The sequence below is a fragment of the Ranitomeya variabilis genome, chromosome 6 (genome assembly GCF_051348905.1).
Source record: "Ranitomeya variabilis isolate aRanVar5 chromosome 6, aRanVar5.hap1, whole genome shotgun sequence".
NCBI classification, from domain to species: Eukaryota; Metazoa; Chordata; class Amphibia; order Anura; family Dendrobatidae; genus Ranitomeya; species Ranitomeya variabilis.
This window is the reverse complement of record NC_135237.1, coordinates 105389632-105417354: the sequence shown is the minus strand read 5'-3', so window position 1 is coordinate 105417354 and position 27723 is coordinate 105389632. Positions and strand designations below refer to the sequence as shown.

At 41.0% G+C, this 27723-nt stretch overlaps 1 protein-coding gene across 2 annotated transcripts in view; it reads right to left on the bottom strand.

Annotated features, from left to right (window-relative positions):
• Positions 1-24410, bottom strand: part of KCNH8 (potassium voltage-gated channel subfamily H member 8) — a 728911-nt gene extending 704501 nt beyond the window's left edge. For both annotated transcript variants that reach the window (XM_077268880.1, XM_077268882.1), the window contains exon 1: positions 23973-24410. In XM_077268880.1, the coding sequence (XP_077124995.1) occupies positions 23973-24048 (76 nt within the window). In that variant the 5' untranslated portion in view covers positions 24049-24410. The remainder of the gene's footprint in view (positions 1-23972) is intronic.
• Between the last annotated feature and the right edge of the window lie 3313 nt (positions 24411-27723).

The following is a 27723-nucleotide window of genomic DNA, read 5'->3' as shown; positions in this document are numbered from 1 at the left end:
GTTAGGGCTAGGGTTAGGGCTAGGGTTAGGGTAAGGGTTAGGGCTAGGGTTAGGGCTAGGGTTAGGGCTAGGGTTAGGGCCAGGGTTAGGGCTAGGGTTAGGACTAGGGTTAGGGTTGGGGCTAGGGTTGGGGCTAGGGTTGGAGCTAAAGTTAGGGTTAGGGTTGGGGCTAAAGTTAGGGTTATGGTTGGGGCTAAAGTTAGGGTTAGGGTTGGGGCTAAAGTTAGGGTTATGGTTGGGGCTAAAGTTAGGGTTAGGGTTGGGGCTAAAGTTAGGGTTAGGGTTTGGATTACATTTACGGTTGGGTTTAGGGTTGGGATTAGAGTTAGGGGTGTGTCAGGGTTAGGGGTGTGGTTAGGGTTACCATTGGGATTAGGGTTAGGGGTGTGTTTGGATTAGGGTTTCAGGTAGAATTGGGGAGTTTCCACTGTTCAGGCACATCAGGGGCTCTCCAAACGCGACATGGCATCCGATCTCACTTCCAGCCAATTCTGCATTGAAAAAGTAAAACAGTGCTCCTTCCCTTCCGAGCTCTTCTGTGCGCCCAAACAGGGGTTTACCCCAACATATGGGGTATCAGCGTACTCGGGACAAATTGGACAACAAATTTTGGGTCCAAGTTCTCTTGTTATCCTTGGGAAAATAAAAATTTGGGGGGCTAAAAATCATTTTTGTGGGAAAAAAAAGATTTTTTATTTTCACGGCCCTGCGTTGTCAACTGTAGTCAAACACTTGGGGGTTCAAAGTTCTCACAACACACTAGATAAGTTCCTTGGGAGGTCTAGTTTCCAAAATAGGGTCACTTGTGGGGGGTTTCTACTGTTTGGATACATCAGGGGCTCTGCAAATGCATCGTGACGCCTGCAGACCAATCCATCTAAGTCTGCATTCCAAATGGCGCTCCTTCCCTTCCGAGCTCTGCCATGCGCCCAAACAGTGGTTCTCCCCCACATATGGGGTATCAGCGTACTCAGGACAAATTGCACAACAAGTATTGAGGTCCAATTTATCCTGTTACCCTTGTGAAAATACAAAACTGGGGGCTAAAAAATAATTTTTGTGAAAAAATTTTTTATTTTCACAGCTCTGCGTTATAAACTGTAGTGAAACATTTGGGGGTTCAAAGCTCTCAAAACACATCTAGATAAGTTCCTTAGGGGGTCTACTTTCCAAAATGGTGTCACTTGTGGGTGGGGTTTTAATGTTTAGGCACATCAGGGGCTCTCCAAACGCGACATGGTGTCCCATCTCAATTCCAGTCAATTTTGCATTGAAAAGTCAAACGGCGCTCCTTCCCTTCCGAGCTCTGCCATGCGCCCAAACAGTGGTTTACCCCCACATATGGGGTATCAGCATACTCAGAACAAATTAATTGCACAACAACTATTGGGGTCCAAATTCTTCTCTTACCCTTGGCAAAATAAAAAATTGGGGCCGAAAAATCATTTTTGTTAAAAAATGTGATTTTTTATTTTTACGGCTCTGCCTTATAAACTTCTGTGAAGCACTTGGCCAGTCAAAGTGCTCACCACACATCTAGATAAGTTCCTTAAGGGGTCTACTTTCCAAAATGGTGTCACTTGTGGGGGGTTTCAATGTTTAGGCACATCAGGGGCTCTCCAAATGTAACATGGCGTCCCATCTCAATTCCAGTCAATTTTGCATTGAAAAGTAAAATGGTGCTCCTTTCCTTCTGAGCTCTGCCATGCACCCAAACAGTGGTTTACCCCCAGATATGGGGTATCAGCATACTCAAGACAAATTGTACAACAACTTTTGGGGTCCATTTTCTCCTGTTACCCTTGGTAAAATAAAACAAATTGGAGCTGAAATAAATTTAGTGTGAAAAAAAGTTAAATGTTCATTTTTATTTAAACATTCCAAAAATTCCTTTGAAACACCTGAAAGGTTAATAACCTTCTTGAATGTGGTTTTGAGCACGTTGAGGGGTGCAGTTTTTAGAATAGTGTCACACTTGGGTATTTTCTATCATATAGACCCCTCAAAATGACTTCAAATGAGATATGGTCCCTAAAAAAAATGGAGTTGTAAAAATGAGAAATTTCTAGTCAAATTTTAACCCTTATAACTCCCTAACAAAAAAAAAATTTGGTTCCAAAATTGTGCTGATGTAAAGGAGATATGTGGTATTTTACCACTATCATGAAGTACAATATGTTATAAGAAAACAATGTCAGAATCGCTAAGATCTGTTGAAGCGTTCCAGAGTTATAACCTCATAAAGGGACAGTGGTCAGAATTGTAAAAATTGGCCCGGTCATTAACGTGCAAACCACCCTTGGGGGTAAAGGGGTTAATATTTTCATTTGAAGATTCTTTGAGAGAAGAATCTGAGCATATTGTTACTAAATTTCTTCAAAGTTTAATTTTATATGAGCATTACAGACTGAGCCAAAATTATATTACACAAATAATGGACTTGAATGCTGTTGAATATACGTTGCTCAAAAAAATAAAGGGAACCCTTAAATCCCACATTCTAGATATCACTGAATGAAATATTCCACTTGCAAATCTTTATTAATTACATAGTGGAATGTATTGAGATCAATAAAACCTAAAAATGATCAATGTAAACCACAACTAATATCCCACGGAGGTCTGAAGTTAGAATGATATTCAAAATCAAAGTGGATAGTGAAGTTACAGGCTGATCCAAATTCAGTGGAAATGCCTCAAGACAAGGAAATTATGCTCAGGAGTGTGTGTGGCCTCCACGTGCTTGTATGACCTCCCTACAACACCTGGGCATGCTCCTGATAAGGCAGAGGATGGTCTCCTGAGGAATCTTCTCCCAGACCTGGACTAATGCATCCGCCAACTCCTGGACAGTCTGTGGTGAAACGTGATGTTGGTGGATGGTGCGAGACATGATGTCTCAGATGTGTTCAATCGGATTCAGGTCTGGGGAATGGGTGGGCCAGTCAATAGCTTCAGTGCCTTCATCTTGCAGGAACTGCTGACACACTCCAGTCACATGAGGTCTGTCATTGTCCTGCATTACGAGGAACCAGGGCCAATCGCACCAGCAAATGGTCTCACAAGGGGTCTGAGGATCTCATCTCGGTACTTAATGGCAGTCAGGCTACCTCTGGTGAGCATATGGAGGGCTGTGCGGCCCTCCAAAGAAATGCCACCCCACACCATTACTGACCCACTGCCAAACCGGTCATGCTGAAGGATGTTGCAGGCAGCAGATCACTCTCCACAGCGTCTCCAGACTCTGTCACGTCTGTCACATGTGCTCAGTGTGAACCTGCTTTCATCTGTGAAGCACAGGGCACCAGTGGCAAATTTGCCAATCCTGGTGTTCTGTGGCACATGCCAAGCATTCTCTATGGTGTTGGGCTGTGAGCACAACCGCCATCTGTGGACGTCGGGCACTCAGACCATCCTCATGGAGTCGGTTTCTAATAGTTTGTGCAGACACATGCACATTTGTGGCCTGCTGGAGGTCATTTTGCAGGGCTCTGGCAGTGCTCCTCCTGTTCCTCCTTGCACAAAGGCTGAGGTACCGGTCCTGCTGCTGGGTTGCTGCCCTCCTACGGCCCCATCCGTGTCTCTTGGTGTACTTGCCTGTCTCCTGGTATTGCCTACAGACACTACGCTCACAGACACAGCAAACCTTCTTGCCACAGTTTGCATTGATGTGCAATCCTGGATGAGCTGCACTACCTGAGCCACTTGTGTGGGTTGTAGAGTCCATCATATTCTACCATGAGTGTGAAAGCACAACCAACATTCCAAAGTGACCAAAACATCAGCCAGAAAGCATTGGTACTGAGATGTGGTCTGTGGTCCCCACCTGCAGAACCACTCCTTTATTGAGTGTGTCTTGATAATTGCCAATAATTTCCATCTGTTGTCTATTCCATTTGCCCAACAGCATGTGAAATTGATTGTCAAACAGTGTTGCTTCCTAAGTGGACAGTTTGATTTCACGGAAGTTTGATTTACTTGGAGTTATATTCTGTTGTTTAAGTGTTCCCTTTATTTTTTGAGCAGTGTATATCTAAGAAGCATGTGCCTAAATGTTAAAAGGGCAAAATGATTTACAATAGACATACTTATTAAAATAAGGGGCAGTGCGTAAGTGACTTACATGAAAATATAAAAAAGTACATTAAAAGGTAGTGTTTCTGGTATTGTCATGTCAAATTTTATAAAATTTGCACACATAATGGGTAGAATAGACTAGTGGGTTGTGACAGTGGCATGAATACCATAGAAGAGAGAGGAACACAAAGCAACAAAAAGATTCTTTCCACCTAATAGCTGACGGGATGCGACCAAGATGTGCTGAGCTAGCTCTCTCCCCAAGGAAACCATGGCTGCCTCTTTGGTACCTACAACTTGCATTATTATCAACATTGAACATGTAAAAGACACACAAATGATAAATAGGTATATGATGAAAATTCAAGAAAAATAAAACTAACATGGAAATGTATTCATGTCAATCCTTTCAGACTAATTTGCAGTGTTTTTTATCCATTTTTTTACAGAAAACAATAATAAGCAACTTTTGTCTATAGCATTATGTATTAAAAAAACAAAAAACAAAAAATTGTCAACTGTTTCCTGAGATCTATTATAAAATTGATGTGACATAAAAGGTCTTTGTGTAAAGACTGAAAATGAGCAGTACGCAACCAAGAAATTAACTAGAATGAAAAGAGAGAAGAAACCCAGTTAAGGGTACATTGACTTTTACTCTATCACACACATGTTCAAAGCTCCTAACTGAGACATTACTTCCATGTAAAGAAAAAAGAAATGGTAAAAACAAAGCAGTGACTTCATCTTGCTCTAAATACCATATACAAGGAAACAGACACAGTTAATATTCTATATACATTTGCAAAAGCAATGTTTTTAACTTTTTATACATATATAAATAAATTCAGATTTTATTGAATCATAAACGAGTAAGTCTGTCTTCATCAGTGCAAAACATATATGCCACTGTTCTGTTCTCATCTTGGTACATTGAACTAAAGACCTTGTTAATATAAGAAATATTGGTTGCTGATATAAATGGGGTTGCCTGCCTGACAACCCCATTTAAGAGGTTGAACTTTAAAGAAAAAGTATCCAAGGCAACTAGTCTGTCTGAAATGTCTGAAAGAGTAGCTCAAAGTTGGACTGGCACTGTGCTTACAGCATAGAAAGAGAGCTTGAAAAAATCAAGCCATGTTGCTTCTTTCTGCACAATGGTCAGACCTTGCTAAAAGAAATTTGGCTGTGAAAGCTCAATAAAGAAAGTTCTCCTTACTGTACATTCCTCGTGTATTTGCCATAGTTCAGCATATGGACATCATAACAGGTCCCTCATGAGTCACAGCAAAGAACTCCTGTAAATCCCCTTGCTTTCGGTGTGACCATGAATTATGTCATCATCTGTTCATTTTAGAGGATGCTATATGAATTTATATTATGCTCGTTGATAATCTTGAAAATAACAGTTGATTTCAATAATTGCAACAGCTGTACCCCTCACTGATAAACTAATATTTCCAACACAGCGGAATTTACAGAGGTTGACCTCTTCCTATAAAATGTTGTAATGCTAAGAAACACATACTAGTTTATCAAAATCTACTTGGAAAAAAATGACTTAAAGCTTATCAAAAAATATAAATGCAGCAACAGTCGGTGGCTCTGATGTTCGTCATAGCCACCACCCGGCCTGTGAAGAGTCGTCACTTTAGTGCTATTCACAGAGGAACACGGACTACATAGGATCATTCTTATTATCCTTATTTATTTCTTTTTATGTCTTTCAGGTATCCTTTTCTGGACTACATCGGATTTGTTGGATTACCTTGGACACACATTTATTTTTAATAAATTGGTGAGGGATGGTGTGGGGGAGTCTTTATTCAAATGAAATGTTTTTTCTGTGTGTGTGTTTTTATTTTTTTATTTCTGGGTTAGTCTGATAGACACATCTCCATTACTAACCCCAGGGGTTGATGGCAGCTGTGTTTTTTAACAAATCACATCTGTAATCAGTCCTACCATTACCCAAATTGTCACTGCAACAGGGCAATGGGGAAGAGCTGGGCAAAACACCAAAATTGCCTCATCTAATATGGTGCCCCAATTCTGCAGTGGCCGGGGGCTTGTATTTTTAGACTGGGAAGGGCACAATAACCAGAGACCTTCCCAGTCTGATCATATAAGCCTGCAGCTGCTGAAAATACACTGCGTCCAGGATGCTAGCATTACTGTTCATGGGCTTTTCTCTTTTTAATTTTGCCTTATATAAAAGTCATTATACAGGAAATAATGTTTCCTAACATTTTTTCCTGTAAAATCCATTTTATCTTTGCCTTTGTATGTTTTATTGTCAATCCATAAACGTGGACTGACAACGTTGTTTTCTGACAAAATTGTTCCCAGCAGCGACTTAGGAGTCAGAGATGCATCCAGGCATCTTACCCATGCTGTTCCCATTCTATTTGAGTGCTGTTTTTATCCATTTCAAAGATTTTCCTGCCCATCCCCCAGCATTCCTGTTAGGGTCTTCTGGAAAAATGCCCAAATTTCCCATTTGACTTCCATTATTGTCGGTGCTCGAGTTGAGTCTGTCAGAGCATCCGACCTGATCAATTCAACTACTGATCACTCGAGTATTTTAGTGTTTGATTATCACTACTCACAATCTAAGACAAAAACTCAGATCCATCACAGAACCACCTCATGATCCACCAACAGAAACGAGGGGCTGTCACCAATCACTACAGTTTTAATCCTGCCCACTTTTTTTAGGCAGTAGGTAGGCCATATGCTGTAATATTAAAGGGAATCTGTCAGGAAGATTAATCCTCCTATGCCATTAACATGGGCATGAATATAATAAAAAGTTAAATAAAATTACTGTATATATTGAGATCTGTGTTATGATCTGGTGGCCTAGGAGCAGCATGAGATGCACTCTGGAGAAGGTGGTACCTGTACTGACCGCAGACCCTGAACTTAACTGTTATGATCCTTAGTGGCTGAGGATCACAGAATGAACTAGCTAAGTTACTGAACATAGAACGAGCTCTAGGGAGGTGGTAACTGGACTGACCGCAAAACCTGATCCTAACAAACACACTAAAGGTAGCCGGTGAACGTGCCTAAATTCCTGGACGTCTCGACGCAGCCTGAGAAACTTGCTACCCCTATAGAGAAAGTAAGACCTCACTTGCCTCAGAGAAATGACCCCAAAGATATAGGAAGCCCCCAACAAATAATAACGGTGAGGTAAGGGGAAAATACAAAACGTAGAAATGAAAACAGATTCAGCAAATGAGGCCCACTAATACTAGATAGCAGAAGACAGGCAGAGAACTGTGCGGTCAGTAAAAAACCCTATACAAAATATCCACGCTGAGAATACAAGAACCCCCACACCAACTAATGGTGTGAGGGGAGAAACTCAGCCCCCTAGAGCTACCAGCAAGCAAGGAAATCACATATTAGCAAGCTGGACAAGAACAAATAAATAACCAAGAAACATATTGAACACTGATGAGCAAAAAATAACCAAACAGAAACTTAGCTTCTCTTGGCGAGACTGATAACGAAGGGATTCAGGAGAGATCAAAATAGCACTGAATAGATCGACAGCAGGCAACCACTGAAAGTCCAGGTGAGCTAAATAGGAAACCAGCTAATAGATAATGAGACAGCTGAACCAGCCTCAGACCTGCAGAATGACACAAAGAGCCACCAGAGGGAGCCCAAAGACAGCACTCACACAGTACCACTTGTGACCACAAGAGGGAGCCCAAAAACAGAGTTCACAACAGTACCCCCCCTTGAGGAGGGGTCACCGAACCCTCATCAAAACCCCCAGGGCGATCAGGATGAGCCACATGGAAGGCACAAACCAAATCGGCCGCATGAACATCAGAGGCGACAACCCAGGAATTATCCTCCTGACCATAGCCCTTCCACTTAACCAAATACTGAAGCCTCCGTCTAGAAACACGAGAATCCAAGATCTTCTCCACCACGTACTCCAATTCGCCCTCAACCAGCACCGGGGCAGGGGGCTCAACAGAAGGAACCACAGGCACCACATACCTCCGCAACAAAGACCTATGGAACACGTTATGAATGGCAAACGATGCTGGGAGGTCCAAAATAAAATGACACCGGGTTAAGGATTTCCAAAATCTTATAAGGACCGATGAAGCGAGGCTTGAATTTAGGAGAGGAGACCTTCATAGGAACATACCGAGAAGACAGCCATACCAAACCCCAACACGAAGTCGGGGACCCACACCGTGACGGCGGTTGGCAAAGCGCTGAGCCTTCTCCTGTGACAACTTCAAATTGTCCACCACATGGTTCCAAATCTGCTGCAACCTATCCACCACAGAATCCACCCCAGGACAGTCAGAAGGCTCGACCTGACCCGAGGAGAAACGAGGATGAAAAACAGAATTGCAGAAAAAAGGCGAAACCAAAGTAGCAGAACTAGCCCGATTATTAAGGGCAAACTCGGCCAATGGCAAAAAAGTCACCCAATCATCCTGATCAGCAGAAACAAAACATCTTAAATAAGTTTCCAAGGTCTGATTAGTTCGCTCGGTTTGGCCATTCGTCTGAGGATGGAAGGCCGACGAAAAAAACAAATCAATGCCCATCTTAGCACAAAAGATCCGCCAAAATCTGGACACAAACTGGGATCCTCTGTCAGACACAATATTTTCAGGGATGCCATGCAAGCGAACCACATTCTGAAAAAATAGAGGAACCAAATCGGAGGAGGAAGGCAACTTAGGCAAGGGCACCAAATGGACCATTTTGGAAAAACGATCACACACCACCCAGATGACAGACATTCTCTGAGAGACTGGAAGATCCAAAATAAAATCCATGGAAATGTGCATCCAAGGCCTCTTCGGGACAGGCAAAGGCAAAAGCAAACCGCTGGCACGAGAACAGCAAGGCTTAGCCCGAGCACAAATCCCACAGGACTGCACAAAGGAACGCAGATCCCGCGACAAGGAAGGCCACCAGAAGGACCTAGCCACCAGATCTCTGGTACCAAAAATCCCAGGATGGCCTGCCAACACCGAAGAATGAACCTCGGAAATAACTCTGCTGGTCCATCTATCTGGGACAAACAGTCTCTATGGTGGGCAACGGTCAGGTCTATCCGCCTGAAATTTCTGCAGCACTCGTCGCAAATCTGGGGAAATGGCAGACAAAATCACTCCCTCTCTGAGGATACCAGCCGGCTCTGAAACTCCCGGAGAGTCAGGCACAAAACTCCTAGAAAGAGCATCAGCCTTCACGTTCTTCGAACCAGGCAGGTACGAGACCACAAAATCGAAACGGGAGAAAAACAAAGACCAACGAGCCTGTCTAGGATTCAGCCGCTTGGCAGACTCGAGATAAATCTGATTTTTGTGATCAGTCAAGACCACCACATGATGCTTAGCTCCCTCGAGCCAATGTCGCCACTCCTCAAATGCCCACTTCATAGCCAACAACTCCCGATTACCAACATCATAATTCCGCTCGGCAGGCGAAAACTTTCTTGAAAAGAAAGCACAAGGTTTCATCACAGAGCAATCAGAGCTTCTCTGTGACAAAACAGCCCCTGCTCCAATCTCAGAAGCATCAACCTCGACCTGAAAAGGAAGAGAGACATCAGGCTGACACAAAACTGGAGCCGAAGAAAACCGGCGCTTCAGCTCCCGAAAGGCTTCCACGGCCGCAGGAGACCAATTAGTCACATCAGAACCCTTCCTGGTCAAATCCGTCAAGGGTTTAACCACGCCAGAAAAACCAGCAATGAAGCGATGGTAAAAATTAGCAAAACCCAAGAACTTCTGAAGACTCTTAACAGATGTAGGCTGAGTCCAGTCATGAATAGCCTGGACCTTGACTGGGTCCATCTCAATAGTAGAAGGAGAAAAAATAAAACCCAAAAAGGAAACCTTCTGTACTCCGAAGAGACATTTTGAGCCCTTCACAAATAAGGCATTAGCACGCAGGACCTGAAATACCATCCTGACCTGCTTCACATGGGACTCCCAGTCCTCAGAAAAGACCAAAATGTCATCCAGTTACACAATCATAAATTTATCCAGATATTCTCGGAAGATGTCATGCATGAAGGACTGGAACACAGAAGGAGCATTAGAGAGTCCAAAAGGCATCACCAAGTACTCAAAATGGCCTTCGGGCGTATTAAATGCTGTTTTCCATTCATCCCCCTGCTTAATACGCACAAGGTTATATGCACCACGAAGATCTATCTTGGTGAACCAACTGGACCCCTTAATCCGAGCAAACAGATCAGATAATAATGGCAAAGGATACTGAAATTTGACCGTGATTTTATTTAGAAGACGATAATCTATACAAGGTCTCAGAGAACCATCCTTCTTGGCCACAAAAAAGAATCCTGCACCAAGAGGGGAGGAGGACGGGCGAATATGTCCCTTCTCTAAAGACTCCTTTATATAACTCCGCATCGCGGCATGTTCTGGTACAGACAAATTAAAAAGTCGTCCCTTAGGGAACTTACTACCAGATATCAAATTTATAGCACAATCACAATCCCTGTGAGGAGGCAGGGCACCGGATCTGGGCTCATCAAATACATCCTGGTAGTCCGACAAAAACTCAGGGACCTCAGAAGGAGTGGAAGAAGCAATTGACACCAAAGGAGCATCGCCATGAATCCCCTGGCAACCCCAACTTGAAACAGACATAGCTTTCCAATCCAAAACTGGATTATGAGCCTGCAGCCATGGCAGACCCAAAACGACAACATCATGCAAATTATGCAGCACAAGAAAGCGAATCACCTCCTGATGTACAGGAGTCATGCACATTGTCACTTGAGTCCAATACTGAGGCTTATTCTCAGCCAATGGTGTAGCATCAATTCCCCTCAGTGGAATAGGGAATTCCAAAGGCTCCAGGACCAAACCACAGCGCCTGGCAAATGACAAATCCATCAGGTTCAGGGCAGCACCTGAATCCACAAAAGCCATAACAAAATAGGAAGACAAAGAACAAATTAAAGTAACAGACAAAATGAATTTAGGCTGTATAGTACCAACGGTGACAGATTTAGCAATATTTTTTACGCGCTTAGAGCATGCTGAGATAACATGAGTTGAATCACCACAGTAAAAGCACAACCCATTTTGACGTCTATGATCTTGCCGCTCAATTCTGGTCAGAATTCGGTCACATTGCATAGACTCAGGTCTCTGTTCAGAAAACACCGCCAGATGGTGCGCAGATTTGCGCTCCCGCAAACGCCGATCAATCTGAATGGCCAAAGCCATTGAGTCATTCAGACTTGCAGTCGTGGGGAACCCCACCATAACATTCTTAATGGCTTCAGAAAGACCTTCTCTGAAATTTGCAGCCAGGGCACACTCATTCCACTGAGTAAGCACCGACCATTTCCGAAATTTTTGACAATACACCTCAGCTTCATCCTGGCCCTGAGAGAGAGCCAGCAAGGCCTTTTCTGCCTGGTTCTCAAGATTAGGTTCCTCATAAAGCAATCCAAGCACCAGAAAAAAACGCATCCACATTCAGCAATGCAGGATCTCCTGGCGCCAGGGAGAAAGCCCAATCTTGAGGGTCGCCACGTAACAGGGAGATAACAATTCTAACTTGCTGAGCGGAATCACCAGAGGAACGAGGTCTCAAAGAAAGAAATAATTTACAATTATTCTTAAAATTCCGAAACCTAGATCTATCTCCAGAAAACAACTCAGGAATAGGTACTGTTGGCTCAGACATAGGACTGTGAACAACAAAATCCTGAATGCTTTGCACCCTTGCAGCAAGATGATCCACACTAGAAGTTAGACTCTGAATATCCATGTCTGCAGCAGAACTCAAAGCCACCCAGAGATTAAGGGGATGAAAGAAGCTGGACAGACTGCAGCAAAGGGAGAGGAAAAAAAAAATTGTACTCAGGACTTCTCTTATCCCACTTCTGCGATGCATTAAACACTTTTTTGGCCTGCTGTACTGTTATGATCCTTAGTGGCTGAGGATCACAGAATGAACTAGCTAAGTTACTGAACATAGAACGAGCTCTAGGGAGGTGGTAACTGGACTGACCGCAATCCTAACAAACACACTAAAGGTAGCCGGTGAACGTGCCTAAATTCCTGGACGTCTCGACGCAGCCTGAGAAACTTGCTACCCCTATAGAGAAAGTAAGACCTCACTTGCCTCAGAGAAATGACCCCAAAGATATAGGAAGCCCCCAACAAATAATAACGGTGAGGTAAGGGGAAAATACAAAACATAGAAATGAAAACAGATTCAGCAAATGAGGCCCACTAATACTAGATAGCAGAAGACAGGCAGAGAACTGTGCGGTCAGTAAAAAACCCTATACAAAATATCCACGCTGAGAATACAAGAACCCCCACACCAACTAACGGTGTGAGGGGAGAAACTCAGCCCCCTAGAGCTACCAGCAAGCAAGGAAATCACATATTAGCAAGCTGGACAAGAACAAATAAATAACCAAGAAACATATTGAACACTGATGAGCAAAAAATAACCAAACAGAAACTTAGCTTCTCTTGGCGAGACTGATAACGAAGGGATTCAGGAGAGATCAAAATAGCACTGAATACATCGACAGCAGGCAACCACTGAAAGTCCAGGTGAGCTAAATAGGAAACCAGCTAATAGATAACGAGACAGCTGAACCAGCCTCAGACCTGCAGAATGACACAAAGAGCCACCAGAGGGAGCCCAAAGACAGCACTCACACAGTACCACTTGTGACCACAAGAGGGAGCCCAAAAACAGAGTTCACAACACTTAACACCGCAACTAGAAGTAGCCGTGGAATGTACCTAACACTCCCTAGACATCTCGACACAGCCGGAGGACTAAATACCCCTAGAGATAGAAAAGGGAAAACTATCTTGCCTCAGAGAAAATCCCCAAAGGATAGACAGCCCCCCACAAATATTGAGCCAAGAGCAAAAACGTATGATTGCACAGCCGCCACTGGGTCACATACAGATAACAGTTCCTTAGAAAAGATCCTGGGTCACGGTAGAGGTGCTCACAGAAAGAGAAAGAGCCAACTGGATTACATCAAGAATATGCGGCCACACTCACCGATCCAAGTGAACTGCAAAGAAGTTTATTGAAGACTCTGAACAGACATCTTAAAACCACGGTCCGGGACGAAGAAACAGGAAGGAGGTGAGCAGGATGTGACGACGGCCGTTTCGCGCTTACGTCAGCGCTTCAACGGGACCCACAGGGGAACACAGCTACTTAGTAGACCTGACAGTGGTCATGCAGTCAAATGCAAACACGCAGCTCCTCTAATGGCTATTAGCCAGACCTGAATCCATACACATGAAACTCCTCGCCGGAGGTACCAGCATTCTAGGGGCTTATTTCAGCCAAGTCCCTGACTGCACACACACGACCACACTGGCGCTGAGCACATACATAATTTACACTAGTGCATGGCTGTGCGGACCTGCGAATGTTTTATAGTTGCAGCTCTACAGGACCTTCCTGGAGGACCAATGGGAGCTGCAACAGGGCCTGAGCATGGGACCCTTGACCACCAATGAAAGGTCCTCCCGAGGGCATGCTCAGTGTGTGCAAAGCAGGACTTGGTCCCAGAAAAGCCTGCTTTCTGCAGACCAGTAAAAGGTACAATAGCAGGGCCTGAAAAGGCAGCAGTAACCCTTTGCACAATACAAGACTGAGTGAGATGCTGGGACCGATGTCTCTGCTGATCAGGCTCCACTGCGGCTGATGCGGAATTGGAGACCGCAGCGGACATGGTTTGCAATTCCCCCTGTGCAGCGACGGGAACTCGACTCCTAACACCTCGTTCTAGCTTTTCTAGAGTTACATTGAGTAGTGATTTCCAACTCAGCCAGCAAACATTGGAGTGATCTGGCAGGCCATGGCCTGCAGAAGACCGACCGGAAAGGAACCGATAACAGATGAAGAAGGAGGCTGGTAAGTATAATACTATGTGAAAGGAACTTAGATTAATGCCACCACTCCAGTGGTAAAATAACAAAAAAAACTGAAATGGTGCTTAAACCTAACTATGAAATATAGCACCTTCCAGGTGGTGGTCTATTTCAAGCTTTCTGTTTTTGGCAAATGTCATACAATCCAAGCAGTTTTTCTGACTTATGGGCTGATTTCACAGGTTACCGGCTACCATTTACTGGCCAATTTACACAGGCAGAAGGGTTCTGATGTGAACAGAATGACTATTAATACAATATACAACATCATGTTATCGGCAGCACATCCACTGTTTACATGTTATGCTTCCAAAATCAATGCTATTTATGCCTATATAAACAATCCAATCAATTATTTCTGGCATGCTTACATGGACCAATAATTTGGAGCAAGTATTCTATCAAATGTTATTCCTCTGATGGAACATTGAAAAGCACTTTAAGAGTATGATTGCTGTTAATGCCAACAAATACAAGATAACCCATCTATTTTTACCTGTGGTGTTAGCTTAAGGGTATGTGCACACGTTCAGGTTTTTTCGTGTTTTTTTGCGACAAAAACGCTATAATAACTCATTAAAAATGCATGCATTATGCATCATATCATTTAGAATGCATTCTGCAAGTTTTGTGCACATGATGCGTTTTTTTCCACGAAAAAAACGCATCGCGGTAAAAAAAAGCAGCATGTTCATTAATTTTGCGGATTTTCTGCGTTTTTCCCACTATTCTATACATTTGGAAAAAACGCACAAAAAACGCACCAAAAAGGCGTCAAAAATGCCTGAAAAACGAGGTAAAATCGCGGTAAAAACGCATGTGGATTTCTGGCAGAAATGTCCGGTTTTTGTCAGGAAAATTTCTGTAAGAAATCCTGACGTGTGCACATACCCTTAACCCCTTAATGACCACCAATACGTCTTTTAACTGACCTGAGATATAAGAGAATAGCCTCCCCATACAGGGGACAATCCAGCATCTGCCAGCTGTCCACTATAGCTGACAACTTGCTGTATCAGCCATGATCAGTGTTTGCACTATCCAAATCTGTTTAACCCCTTAGATGCTGCTGTCAGTAGTGACTACATCATTATAAATGGTTAACAGAGTGTGGGGGCTTCCTCTTTATCCCAATTGGTGCCCTCAGATCATGATTATGTGGTCCTGATGTTTGCCATGTCATTTCATGACCAAATAGCAGCCTTACAGTCTGACGGCTGTAGTAATCTGTTCACAAGTTAGAGACATTTAGGTGGTAAAAATAGACATTTTCATTTCTGTCATACCACTTTGCATTAATTCCTGTAAAGCACCTGAATGGTTAACAAACTACCTGACTGCAGTTTTCAATATGTCAGGGGGGCTGTTTTTAAAATGGTATCACTTTTGGGGGTTTTCTAATATATAGGACCCCTAAAGTCACTTCAAACATGGATAGGTCCTTAAAAAAAGAAATTGTGTAAATTTCCTTGAAAATATGAAAAATTGCTGCTACATTTTTAAACCTCATAAAATGCTAACAAAACAAAATAACATTTTACAAATGGTGCTGATATAAAGCCGACACGTGGGAAATGTTATTTATTAATGGTTCGCTGTGGTGTGAACATCTGGATTAAAGAGATAATCATTCAAATTTAGAAAAGTGCAAATTTTTTAACATTTTACTAACATTTTTGATACTTTTTATAAATAAACACAAAACATATTGACCTAGATTTACCATTATCATAAAGTATAATGTGTCATGAAAAAACAGTCTCAAAATCACTGGGATTTGTTGAAGCGTTGCAGAGTTATTACCACATAAAGTGACACTGGTCAGATTTCAAAAATTTGGCTCCGTCACTAAGGGGTTAATGGTTTTCTTGTCACCAATCATTTATTTTAGCATTTTTAAGCAATTAGTAGATCATGGTTGCATAATAATTATAAAATGTAATACCAACAACAGAGCTAGTAACTGATGCCCATTTTTCTTGTTATTTATGCTTTAGAGTGGCTGTAGAGGAGGTTATGTATTTTGGAAGCCACATGAGATTAGCAGGATTTGTGAAACCCAAACCACATGGTGAAAAAGTGTCCAGAAATTAGTGAGAGATTCTCGGTCTCCTGGTACTCTTTCAGAATATAATTATTTTGCTCTGATATATGAGATCTATTATATATTGTCATTGATATCTTATGGATAGGTCATCAACCAAGTATCGGACAACCCATTTAATTAGGTAGTGGCTATTATCAAGAACACCTAAAATGGAAACTCACATTGAATTCATGCTGCCAAGGACAGTATGAATCAGAGCTGTGCAATTGCTACCAAGTTGTTCTGAAACAGTATGTTGCTTCAGAGTAATAATACAATGAAAAGCTCCCCAACAATGAAAGGAAGGTCATAGACCAAAAAGAAGTATTCACAGAAAATTGTATACAATGTAAACTTTTATTGATAAATATTAAAACATGATTACTCAACAATAAGGAAAATAAAAATAATTACACAAGACATAATTACACAAGAAAAAATAGAAGTTAAAAATGATATATAAAGCAATGATATGTGGGAGGGCAGGATATCTCACCCGGATTGCCCACAAAAAATAAATCAAAATAATAATATATCCATAATAACAATCAAAATTATGGGGGCTGCCATACAAGTATAAATCAATATTAAAGATACCTTAATTAATAATATAAAGTGCATGATGCTGTAATAAATTAATGTAAATATTAATAGCATAATGTACAGTACAGACCAAAAGTTTGGACACACCTTCTCATTTAAAGATTTTTCTGTATTTTCATGACTATGAAAATTGTACATTCACACTGAAGGCATCAAAACTATGAATTAACACATGTGAAATTATATACTTAACAAAAAAGTGTGAAACAACTGAAATTATGTCTTATATTCTAGGTTCTTCAAAGTAGCCACCTTTTGCTTAGATGACTGCTTTGCACACTCTTGGCATTCTCTTGATGAGCTTCAAGAGGTAGTCACCGGGAATGGTTTTCACTTCACAGGTGTGCCCTGTCAGGTTTAATAAGTGGGATTTCTTGCCTTATAAATGGGGTTGGGACCATCAGTTGTGTTGTGCAGAAGTCTGGTGGATACACAGTCCTACTGAATAGACTGTTAGAATTTGTATTATGGCAAGAAAAAAGCAGCTAAGTAAAGAATAACGAGTGGCCATCATTTCTTTAAGAAATGAAGGTCAGTCAGTCCGAAAAATTGGGAAAACTTTGAAAGTGTCCCCAAGTGCAGTGGCAAAAACCATCAAGTGCTACAAAGAAACTGTCTCACATGAGGACCGCCCCAGGAAAGGAAGACCAAGAGTCGTCTCTGCTTCTGAGGATAAGTTTATCCGAGTCACCAGCCTCAGAAATCGCAGGTTAACAGCAGCTCAGATTAGAGACCAGGTCATTGCCACACAGAGTTCTAGCAGCAGACACATCTCTACAACAAATGTTAAGAGGAGACTTTGTGCAGCAGGCCTTCATGGTAAAATAGCTGCTAGGAAACCACTGCTAAGGACAGGCAACAAACAGAAGAGAGTTGTTTGGGCTAAAGAACACAAGGAATGGACATTAGACCAGTGGAAATCTGTGCTTTGGTCTGATGAGTCCAAATTTGAGATCTTTGGTTCCAACCACCGTGTCTTTGTGCGACGCAGAAAAGGTGAACGGATGGACTCTTCAGGCCTGGTTCCCACCATGAAGCATGGAGGATGAGGTGTGATGGTGTGGGGGTGCTTTGCTGATGACACTGTTGGGGATTTATTCAAAATTGAAGGCATACTGAACCAGCATGGCTACCACAGCATCTTGCAGCGGCATGCTATTCCATCCGGTTTGCATTTAGTTGGACCATCATTTATTTTTCAACAGGACAATGACCCCAAACAAACCTCCAGGCTGTGTAAGGGCTCTTTGACCAAGAAGGAGATTGATTGGGTGCTACGCCAGATGACCTGGCCACCACAGTCACCAGACCTGAACCCAATCGAGATGGTTTGGGGTGAGCTGGACCGCAGAGGGAAGGCAAAAGGACCAACAAGTGCTAAGCATCTCTGGGAACTCCTTCAAGATTGTTGGAAGACCATTCCCAGTGACTACCTCTTGAAGCTCATCAAGAGAATGCCAAGAGTGTGCAAAGCAGTCATCAAAGCAAAAGGTGGCTACTTTGAAGAGGATAGAATATAAGACATATTTTCAGTTATCTCACACTTTTTTGTTAAGTATATAATTCCACATGTGTTAATTCATAGTTTTGATGCCTTCAGTGTGAATGTACAATTTTCATAGTCATGAAAATACAGAAAAATCTTTAAATGAGAAGGTGTGTCCAAACTTTTGATCTGTACTGTATGTTAAAAATACATGTATTTTTTAGGCCTGATGTACAGCATTCTATAATGCTGTATATCTGCCCTCAACCTAACCTCGAAGACAAGAAAAAGACCTTTTATTATACTCACCTGCAGAGTGGTCCAGCCCTAAGGGCATCATTAGTTCAGTTCCTCCCTTCTTCTTGCAATGCCATCCTCTTTCTGTGCCTTGTGTGGATGATGCATCCCTACATCATCCACACAGTCTCCGTGGCATCATGCTCCTACTTAGGCATTATTTTCTGCAATAACTAGTGCAAAGTACTGCAGTGCGCATGCACCAAGGCTCTTTCACCTTTCCTAGTGCCTGGGCACTGCAGTATTTGCTCTGCCCTACTTATGGCAGAGAAGTACGCATGCACAGTAGCTCAATGTCGGGGAGTCTGTGTGGACCCGTAGGGATGCGTCACCCATGCGAAGCATAGAAGGCGCTGGACCAGGACCAGCGACACCCATAGGAATGGTCCACTCCGCAGGTGAAAGGCCTTTTTCTTGTCTTGCAGGTCAGCTTAAGGTAGATATACAGCTTTATAGAATACTGTATATGAGGCTAGAAAGGTGGTGGCCGTATATCATATCTGTCAAACCTGGAGACAGGTTCACTTTAAAAGCATCCCTTGCCTTTAGAAAAAAATCCTGTATCATGCTTGTAAAAGTGAGTAGGTTCTTTGTGTTCCAAGTAGAAAGGTAGAATCCAGTCATCTTTATAAAATAGAACAGTACATGGTTGTCATTTTTTACTATGTTAATACAATATTTACTATAGTATATTCATCTCTGCTTCCATGATTGAGGCAACTAAACAGCTTTTAGCCACTTTTATGGCTCCCTACTGACAGGTAGCTGGCACATGGTTTAATAAATGTACAGTGCTCTATTACTAGTCCTCCCAATGGCTGGTATTATTTATATACTTATATGTATGTGTATATATATTATGTGATACTTTGTAAAATATACATTTTTAAATGTAAAGCAAATGCTCAAAGATGGCATGAAAATGCTGGCTCATTGTGTAGAGTAATTTGATTGATACATGAGTTCATGTGCATTTTCTCACTTCAATACATTATTCTGCATGAATGAATGAGAGAAATGCCTATTCCAGCTAGACTTTTTATTCTAACCTCTTTATTATTATGCTTTAATACTTTTTTCATATTTAAATATTTTATTGTGCTCTCCTTGGTAGCTGCATCTCAGATCCAAGCCACTTGAGTAATAAGCATATGTTGAAATGTATTAGTGTTCATTCAATAGTGAACCTCAATGCTTATTTTGACATTCTGATAAAATAGGTTTCATTTCCTGACGTTAAAACTTCCATTTCAGGAGAGTATCCAACATTATTATAAGACTTTGCTTGCTTACTTTCCGTATACCTATTGATGGTTTTGTTCTCCTTTCTGTAGTATATAAATATGATTCCTTTTAACGCTGTGATTAATGTATTAGAAATATCACGTAATCAATTATGTACTGAACATATGGCATAAACAATAAACATGATTTTGGAATCCTAATGGAGGCATAATTGGAATGCAACCTATAAAGTAGCATATCAATTACATAGGATGTAGAGATGGTTTACTTGTCAATACGAACTTGAATGATTGACTGGTTTCTTGAATGTTTTAATGAAGAATAACAGTTATGTCCAAAACACTAAACCACATACTCCATGCAATTATAGGTAGATTCATCGCACATGGATGTTATACATGGATAGAAAGATCGTTAGATAGATAGATAACTAGATTGATTGATTGATTGATTGATCAATCAGTAGAAGGGTTAGACAGATAGATAAGTTAGATAGATGGGTTAGATAGACAAATAGATAAATTCAGTAGATGAATAGATACTGTAACTAGATGAGATGATATAATGTTTTCAACTGCACAGTTGCTTGATGTCCAAAGGTTGGTATCCAACAGAGATACTGTATCTGTCACAGCCATCTATTAACAAAATGTAGGAGTTAAAAAAGTATTTTTTTCAACTTGTAGTTCCATTATTGACAGATGACCAACTGATGGCATCTATGAAGACATCCATAACACACATACATTTCTTCATATGTGAAAATGAATTTCAGCCATCTACTCTACCGTTAGCAATTACATTAAACCTTTCAAAAAACGTCTTACTCTATTCCACTAAGGCCAAGATGTTATCAATTGAGTTAACCATTTTGCATGATGTACCAACGCTACTTCCAAATATACAAAACACTGCATTATCACAGTACACAAAAGACTGTTATTTAATGGCAAAATCAGCTTTGCTACATCTGTACATGGATAAGCAGATGTCAACAGTCACCCAGCCAGGACCAATGGCAGCTATAATGTTTTATACAATGAGCAAATCAAATTCAAGTATTTCAATTTTTCCCTTGGAAAAAAATTAAACTAATTTATATGCAGATATTCTGTCATATGTAGAGGCCGACACTGCTATTTGTCTGCTTATATTTTGGTAATTTGTAATCTTCACAGGTCAACAGTATGAAATGATATACATGTTATATAAGTATAGTACATGTAATTAGGGACGTGAAAAACGCTTAGACTGAGGACTTTTGGAGTACGAGCTGCTATAGGACATACAGTAGTCTCCCCATTTATGTAACCTTGAGTCTTATATAATATTATATAAAAATATATTTTGTTTTATTAAATGAAACGGTGTTAAGTCAATATGTGTTGTGTAAAATATGATTTAAGAACAGAGCTAAGCCTTAAGTGAGGCATATTTGCAGATGAAATCTGGATTCCCTTTCTGCATGGTTGGTCAGAATTATAATTAATTCTCCCTTGGATTAGAGATTCAGTACTGGATTAGTCTATCATTGATGACAGCATACTGCATCCTTCCAATGTGATATGCTTAAATTAAAAGGGTGCATTAACTTCAGTCATCTGTGTGTGATCTAGGGCACCGCAAGTAATCTAACAAAATGAATGGAATAAAACACTATATTAGTAGCAGTTTCAATTTGCAGACAAAAACAGATCAATCTAAGGAAATGTAGTAGTTGGAACTTAGAAGTAGTCAATATTGTGCACAACATTTCTCCAAATTTATAATCTAGCAGATGTTTGCAGAGACGTCTTTCCAATGAATTTTTAATACTAATGCCCAGGTTGGAGGCAAGCTGATTGCGAATTATAATATTTAAAAAAATAATGTATTCTTAATTTTTAATCTATGTTGTGCAGATTGGTAACTCAGTGTTAAGTTAACCCATTGGATGCACTAAGACTATTAGAAAGCCATACCAATGTAAAGTGAACCAAGTGACAAAATTATCTCTGCTGCACTGACACGTATACATCCCCACGCCTGTATGTGATTTTAAGGTTCACAATGTATCCACAAGCACAGCAGTAAAACATCAAGAAGTTGGTTGCATGCAATTATTATTCCTAATGGCAAACGTGACATCAAGATTTATAGTCACCATGTTGAAAACATTAGTCTCGAGATGATCATTATTAAACGTGGTTTCCCTTCAATCACCATTACAGAATCACTAGATCTATTCCTGTAGAGATGTAAGGATTTATTTACAGGGTCTTGAGTATTCAATATTGCAGATATACAATATTGCCAGGGTTGATAGACACTTTTATTAAGTTCCTGACCTGACGCACTCTCATTAACATCTATACAGTCATATTATTATGCAAGCTTCCTGAAGAGCCAGGAACTAACATTCATATTCTGTACATCCCATAGTTGTAAAGAAAGAGGCTGCTGGACAATAAACCTAAGCTCCTGAAGTATGAGGACTAATACTTAGGCTTTCCCTTGTGTAGGGAAAGCTGTAAAAGCAGAACAGCAGGAGCATCTGATTAATGTATCAAATTGCAAAGAATATTGTGTCTTTATAAACAAGAGTAGAAAGTCTTATCGAATAAAGTCACTGTATTGTACTTAAAAGTGGTAAAAAAAAATCTAAATTGAAAGTTCTCAGCAGTTGATACCTTTTAATGGCTAGCTGAAAGGATGGTAAAAAATAGAAAGCTTTTCAGAATACTCAAGTCTCCTCATCAGGCATAGAATAACACAAAATCTGAACGTTATACTATGCCTGATGAAGAGTAGTTCGGAAAGCTTTCCATTTGTTACCATCCTTCCGGTCAGCCATAAAAAGGTATCAACTACTGAAGACCCTCAGTTTGGATTATTTTTAAATCTACTATCGAACACACTTCAAAGATATATTCTTCTTGTAGTTAAAACATTCATACTAAGATACATTACTGGGCCAAAATGACAATAATGCTGAAATCACAAGTCTGGACCCCTATAAAGACCAAATGGGATGTGTGTTAGTCTTGCATCTCAGTATCATTTAATCTAAATACATCATCTAAATTTCATTGTTAACTGCATTATATTGCTGTGCAACAATTAATTCACATGATAATTATGTATATTGGTACAATGCAAGGCATTCACAAATTATTTAATTATTGTTCCAGTTCTTAATGATTGATCTATCTACATCTCACAATCTCTCTATAGATCTGTATCTATGTCTCTATCTACCTATCTACCGACCAGTATCTATACCTCACTGCCACTATCTACATTTCACCATCTCTCTGTATGTATCCATCTGTATCTATCTATGTATCTACCTACCTATCTATTTACCAACCTGTAGCTCTATCTATCTATCTATCTATCTATCTATCTATCTATCTATCTATCTATCTATCTATCTATCTATCTATCTATCCATCTACACAATCTATCATCTATATCACTATTATCTTCTAATTGTATCTATCTTTCTACTTCTCTGCATATCTATCTATCTATCTATCTATCTATCTATCTATCTATCTATCTATCTATCTATCTATCTATCTACCACCCATTATCTTCTAACTGTATCTATCTATCAATATTATCTGTTTCTCTATCTCTCTATCTAGCTTTGTCCCTACATTTTTAATCCCACACCTTATCTACCAGATAGATATCTGCTCTTACAAGTGAATCCCAGTTAGCCCTAACAAGCACAATCCATTCCATGTGAGGTTAACCTGACTATGCTGCTGACATCAAATAAACTTAGTTGAGAAAGTAAGGAAGGCAGCCTAGCGGTTAACTAATGACTGATTCTCTTCCTTCAGCATCTGTTCACTACTAGATTGTAATCATCCTTCTATAAAGAAATTCCCATAATCCCCACCTAGATTGTATCTGCCTAAAGATAAGAAAGAGGACAATATACATAAAATGTATCTGATCTATCTTCTCCTTCCCTGATAGTGTAAGCAGCACAATCATATGGAGAGTTCCTGGACTGAGCTGTCCACAGTGCTGAAATCCCACCCCAGGCTCTCCTAGACTTGCTGGGATGTCTGATCTCCTCCCTGGCTCCTCAGTATTACACAGGAGAACACGCATATTTGCCATATTATGGCTGTACAGTAAGTTTTCCCGTTTTCACCCTTTGCACCCATGTACATAGCTGAACCTGACCCATAGACAGACATGATCAGCAAATAAAGTGGGGACTTACGTGTTCCATCGAATCTAGTCGCTATAGTATCTAGGAAGGTGTTCTGAGGTGCTAGTAATCCTTTCATTACAGGCATTTTTCCAGCCCGGTGTGTAATTCTCCATCAAAGTTTATAAACAAGGATGTTTTGGAAGAAAGTGCAATGGGGAGGGCTGAACTGAGGAAGAGGAGGTGGTGGGTGAGGTGGTAGTGGTGGAGAGAGGAGGGTGCTGGTGCCTGGTGACTCCTGATGATTATCCCTGGGAGCTCCCAGTCCACCACGAGTCTGCTTTATCCTGACTGCTGCAGCTCAGCACAGCTGTGACCTTCCCCACTCAGCTCCTAACCAGAGGAATGGATTAATGTAATCTGCACAAAATGCCTCTGTGTTTGTATTACCCAAAGTTACCAGACACTGGTCCCTTCAATAGATAAAAAGGCAGCAGCCCCCAGAGCCAGCTATCCCCTCTCCTCCTCCGATAGTCAATACTAGCTGACAGTCTCTCTCTCTTCAAGCCTTCAGCAAACCCTGTAGTGATTGTTCACTCTGTACTGAGGGCTTAAATTGCTCCCTGGTATTCCACAGAACCATAACCTTCCATAGAGCTAAATTTAGATTCATGCAAAAGAAAAGGGAAGATTCCTGCAAGCACTGACTTTAGGCTGCAACACAAAAGCAGGAGAGGTGATGTAGAGAGTGGAGCCAGCCAGGAGAGCAGCTGGGCTGTATGATAGCACACATGCACACCTTCCTCGCTTTAATTTAGCCATTTCTCATTTGGAAAGACTTTCTATGTATTTTCTATAAGCTCCAGACAATACCTAGCAGACCTCCAAAGGGAACAGGCGGATCTATTGTGTCTCTCTGCAGTGAGTTATCTAGGACAACTTTACCAGCATTGCATTCACTTCTGCGCTTAATTATTTCTGAAAGGCTTGAACAACATCCCATTAACCACTGTTCTCTTCCATATGGAGTTCTGTATAAGAGGCAGAGTTTGTAAAGCTGAAATCGTCATTGGCAAAAGAAATCAGAACCCGACACGTTTATTAGATACAAGAAAATTGGTAGCCCCACAAATGGATAGCAGATACCAGTCTACGTGTCCATCTATCTATCTGATATTTATTCTTCTCTCACTATAATCTATCTAATATATATCTATCACATATATATACAGTATATATATATATATATATATATATATATATTTATATTTATTATCTATCTATCTATCTATCTGATCTTCTTTATCCTTCTCACACTATCATCCATCTATTCTCTATCTATTTATCTATTGTCTCTATCACCTATATATCTATTATCTATCTATCTAAAGGTACCGTTACACTAAATGACTTACCAACGATCACGACCAGCGATGCGATCGTTGGTAAGTCATTGTGTGGTCGCTGAGGAGCTGTCACACAGACAGCTCTCTCCAGCGACCAACGATCAGGGGAACGACTTCGGCATCGTTGAAACTGTCTTCAACGATGCCGAAGTCCCCTGCAGCATCCGGGTAACCAGGGTAAACATCGGGTTACTAAGTGCAGGGCCGCGCTTAGTAACCCGATATTTACCCTGGTTACCATTGTAAAAGTAAAAAAAACCCACTACATACTCACCTTCTGATGTCTGTCATGTCCCCCCGCCGGCGGCTTCCCTGCACTGAATGTGGCAGCGCCGGCCGGCCGTAAAGCAGAGCACAGCGGTGACGTCACCGCTGTGCTCTGCTTTACGGCCGGCCGGCGCTGACACATTCAGTGCAGGGAAGCCGCCGGTGGGGGACGTGACAGACATCAGAAGGTGAGTATGTAATGGGTTTTTTTTACTTTTACAATGGTAACCAGGGTAAATATCGGGTTACTAAGCACAGCCCTGCGCTTAGTAACCCGATATTTACCCTGGTTACAAGTGAACACATCGCTGGATCGGTGTCACACACCGATCCAGCGATGACAGCGGGTGATCAGCGACGAAATAAAGTTCTGGACTTCTAGCTCCGACCAGCGATATCACAGCGGGATCCAGATCGCTGCTGCGTGTCAAACACAACGAGATCGCTATCCAGGACGCTGCAACATCATGGATCGTCGTCGTTCTCGCTGCAAAGTCGCTTATTGTGAAGGTACCTTAAGTCCAGAGACTGGAGGCATTGGGCCGTTAAATAAGAAGCTTTTTCACTTGAATGGTGTATTCAAGTGAAAAAGCTTCTTATTTAACGGCCCAATGGCTTTTTTCACTTGAATGGTGTGCTGCCTCCAATCTCTGGACATATCTATCTATCTATCTATCTATCTATCTATCTATCTATCTATCTATCTATCTATCTATCTGTCACCTATACATCTATTGTCTATCTATCTTTCTGATCTTTATCCTTCTATCTATCTATCTATCTATCTATCTATCTATCTATCTGATCTTTTTCCTTCTCTCACTATCATCCATCTATTATCCATTTATCTATTGTATCTATCTATCTGTCTATCGCCTATCTATCTATGTATCTATCTATCTATCTATCTATCTATCCATCCATCCATCTATCTATCTATCTATCTATCTATCTATCTATCTATCTATCTAATCTATCATCTATCTGATCTTTATCCTTCAATCTATCTATCTGATCTGTATTCTTCTCTCACTATCATATATCTAATATCTATCTATTTAACTATTGTATCTATCACTTATACACAGCTCTTGCAAAAATGAAGAGACCACTGCAAAATGTCCAGTTTGTCTGCTTTTTCTCTTTATAGATATATTTTTGAGTAAAATGTAAATTGTTCTTTTATTCTATAAGCTTCTGACAACGTCTCCAAATTTCCAAGCAATACATTTTGTATTTTTTCTGACAAAGAAAAATAGACAAAATAAAAAAACAACAACAATGTTTTCAGACCTCAAATAATGTAAAGAAAACAAGTTCATAATCATTTAGAAACAACAATACTAATGTTTTAAGTCAGGAAGAGTTCAGAAATCAATATTTTGTGGAATAACCATGATTTTTAATCACCGCTTTCATGCGTATTGGCATTCTTTCCATCAGTCTTTCACTCTGCATCTGGCGCAAAAATTTAAGCAGTTCTTCTTTGTTTGATGACTTGTGACTATCCATCATCCTCTTGATTACATTCCAGAGGTTTTCAATGGAGTTCAGGTCTGGAGATTGGGCTGCCCATGACAGGGTTTTGTTGTGGTGGTCTCTTAACTTTTGCCAGAGCTGTGTGTGTCTATCTATCTATTTATCTATCTATCTATCTATGCAAAAAATTGGAACAGCACAATGCTCACTAGTAGGTGCCAGGCCTCCTAGGCAAAAAATCCAATACTTGCCCAAATTTAGACAAAAGATAAAAATGAAGGCAGCACTCCAAATTCCTTGCGGTGAAAAAAGTGGTAGACTTTATTCAGACCCACATGTCTCGGCAACGTTTCGGCTCACACTGACCCATTATGTGTGGTAATGTGGTGGGGAGCGGGATTATGTGTGGTGATGTGGTGGGGGGCGGGATTGTGTGTGGTAATGTGGGGGGCGGGATTGTATGTGGTGGGGGGTGGGATTGTGTGTGGTGATGTGTTGGGGTTGGAATTATGTGTGGTAATGTGGTGGGGGGCGGGATTGTGTGGTAATGTTGTGGGGGGGCGGGATTATCTGTGGTGATGTGGTGGGGGGCAGGATTATGCATGGTGATGTGGTGGGGGAGTGAGATTATGCGTGGTGATGTGGTGGGGGGCGGGATCATGTGTGGTAAT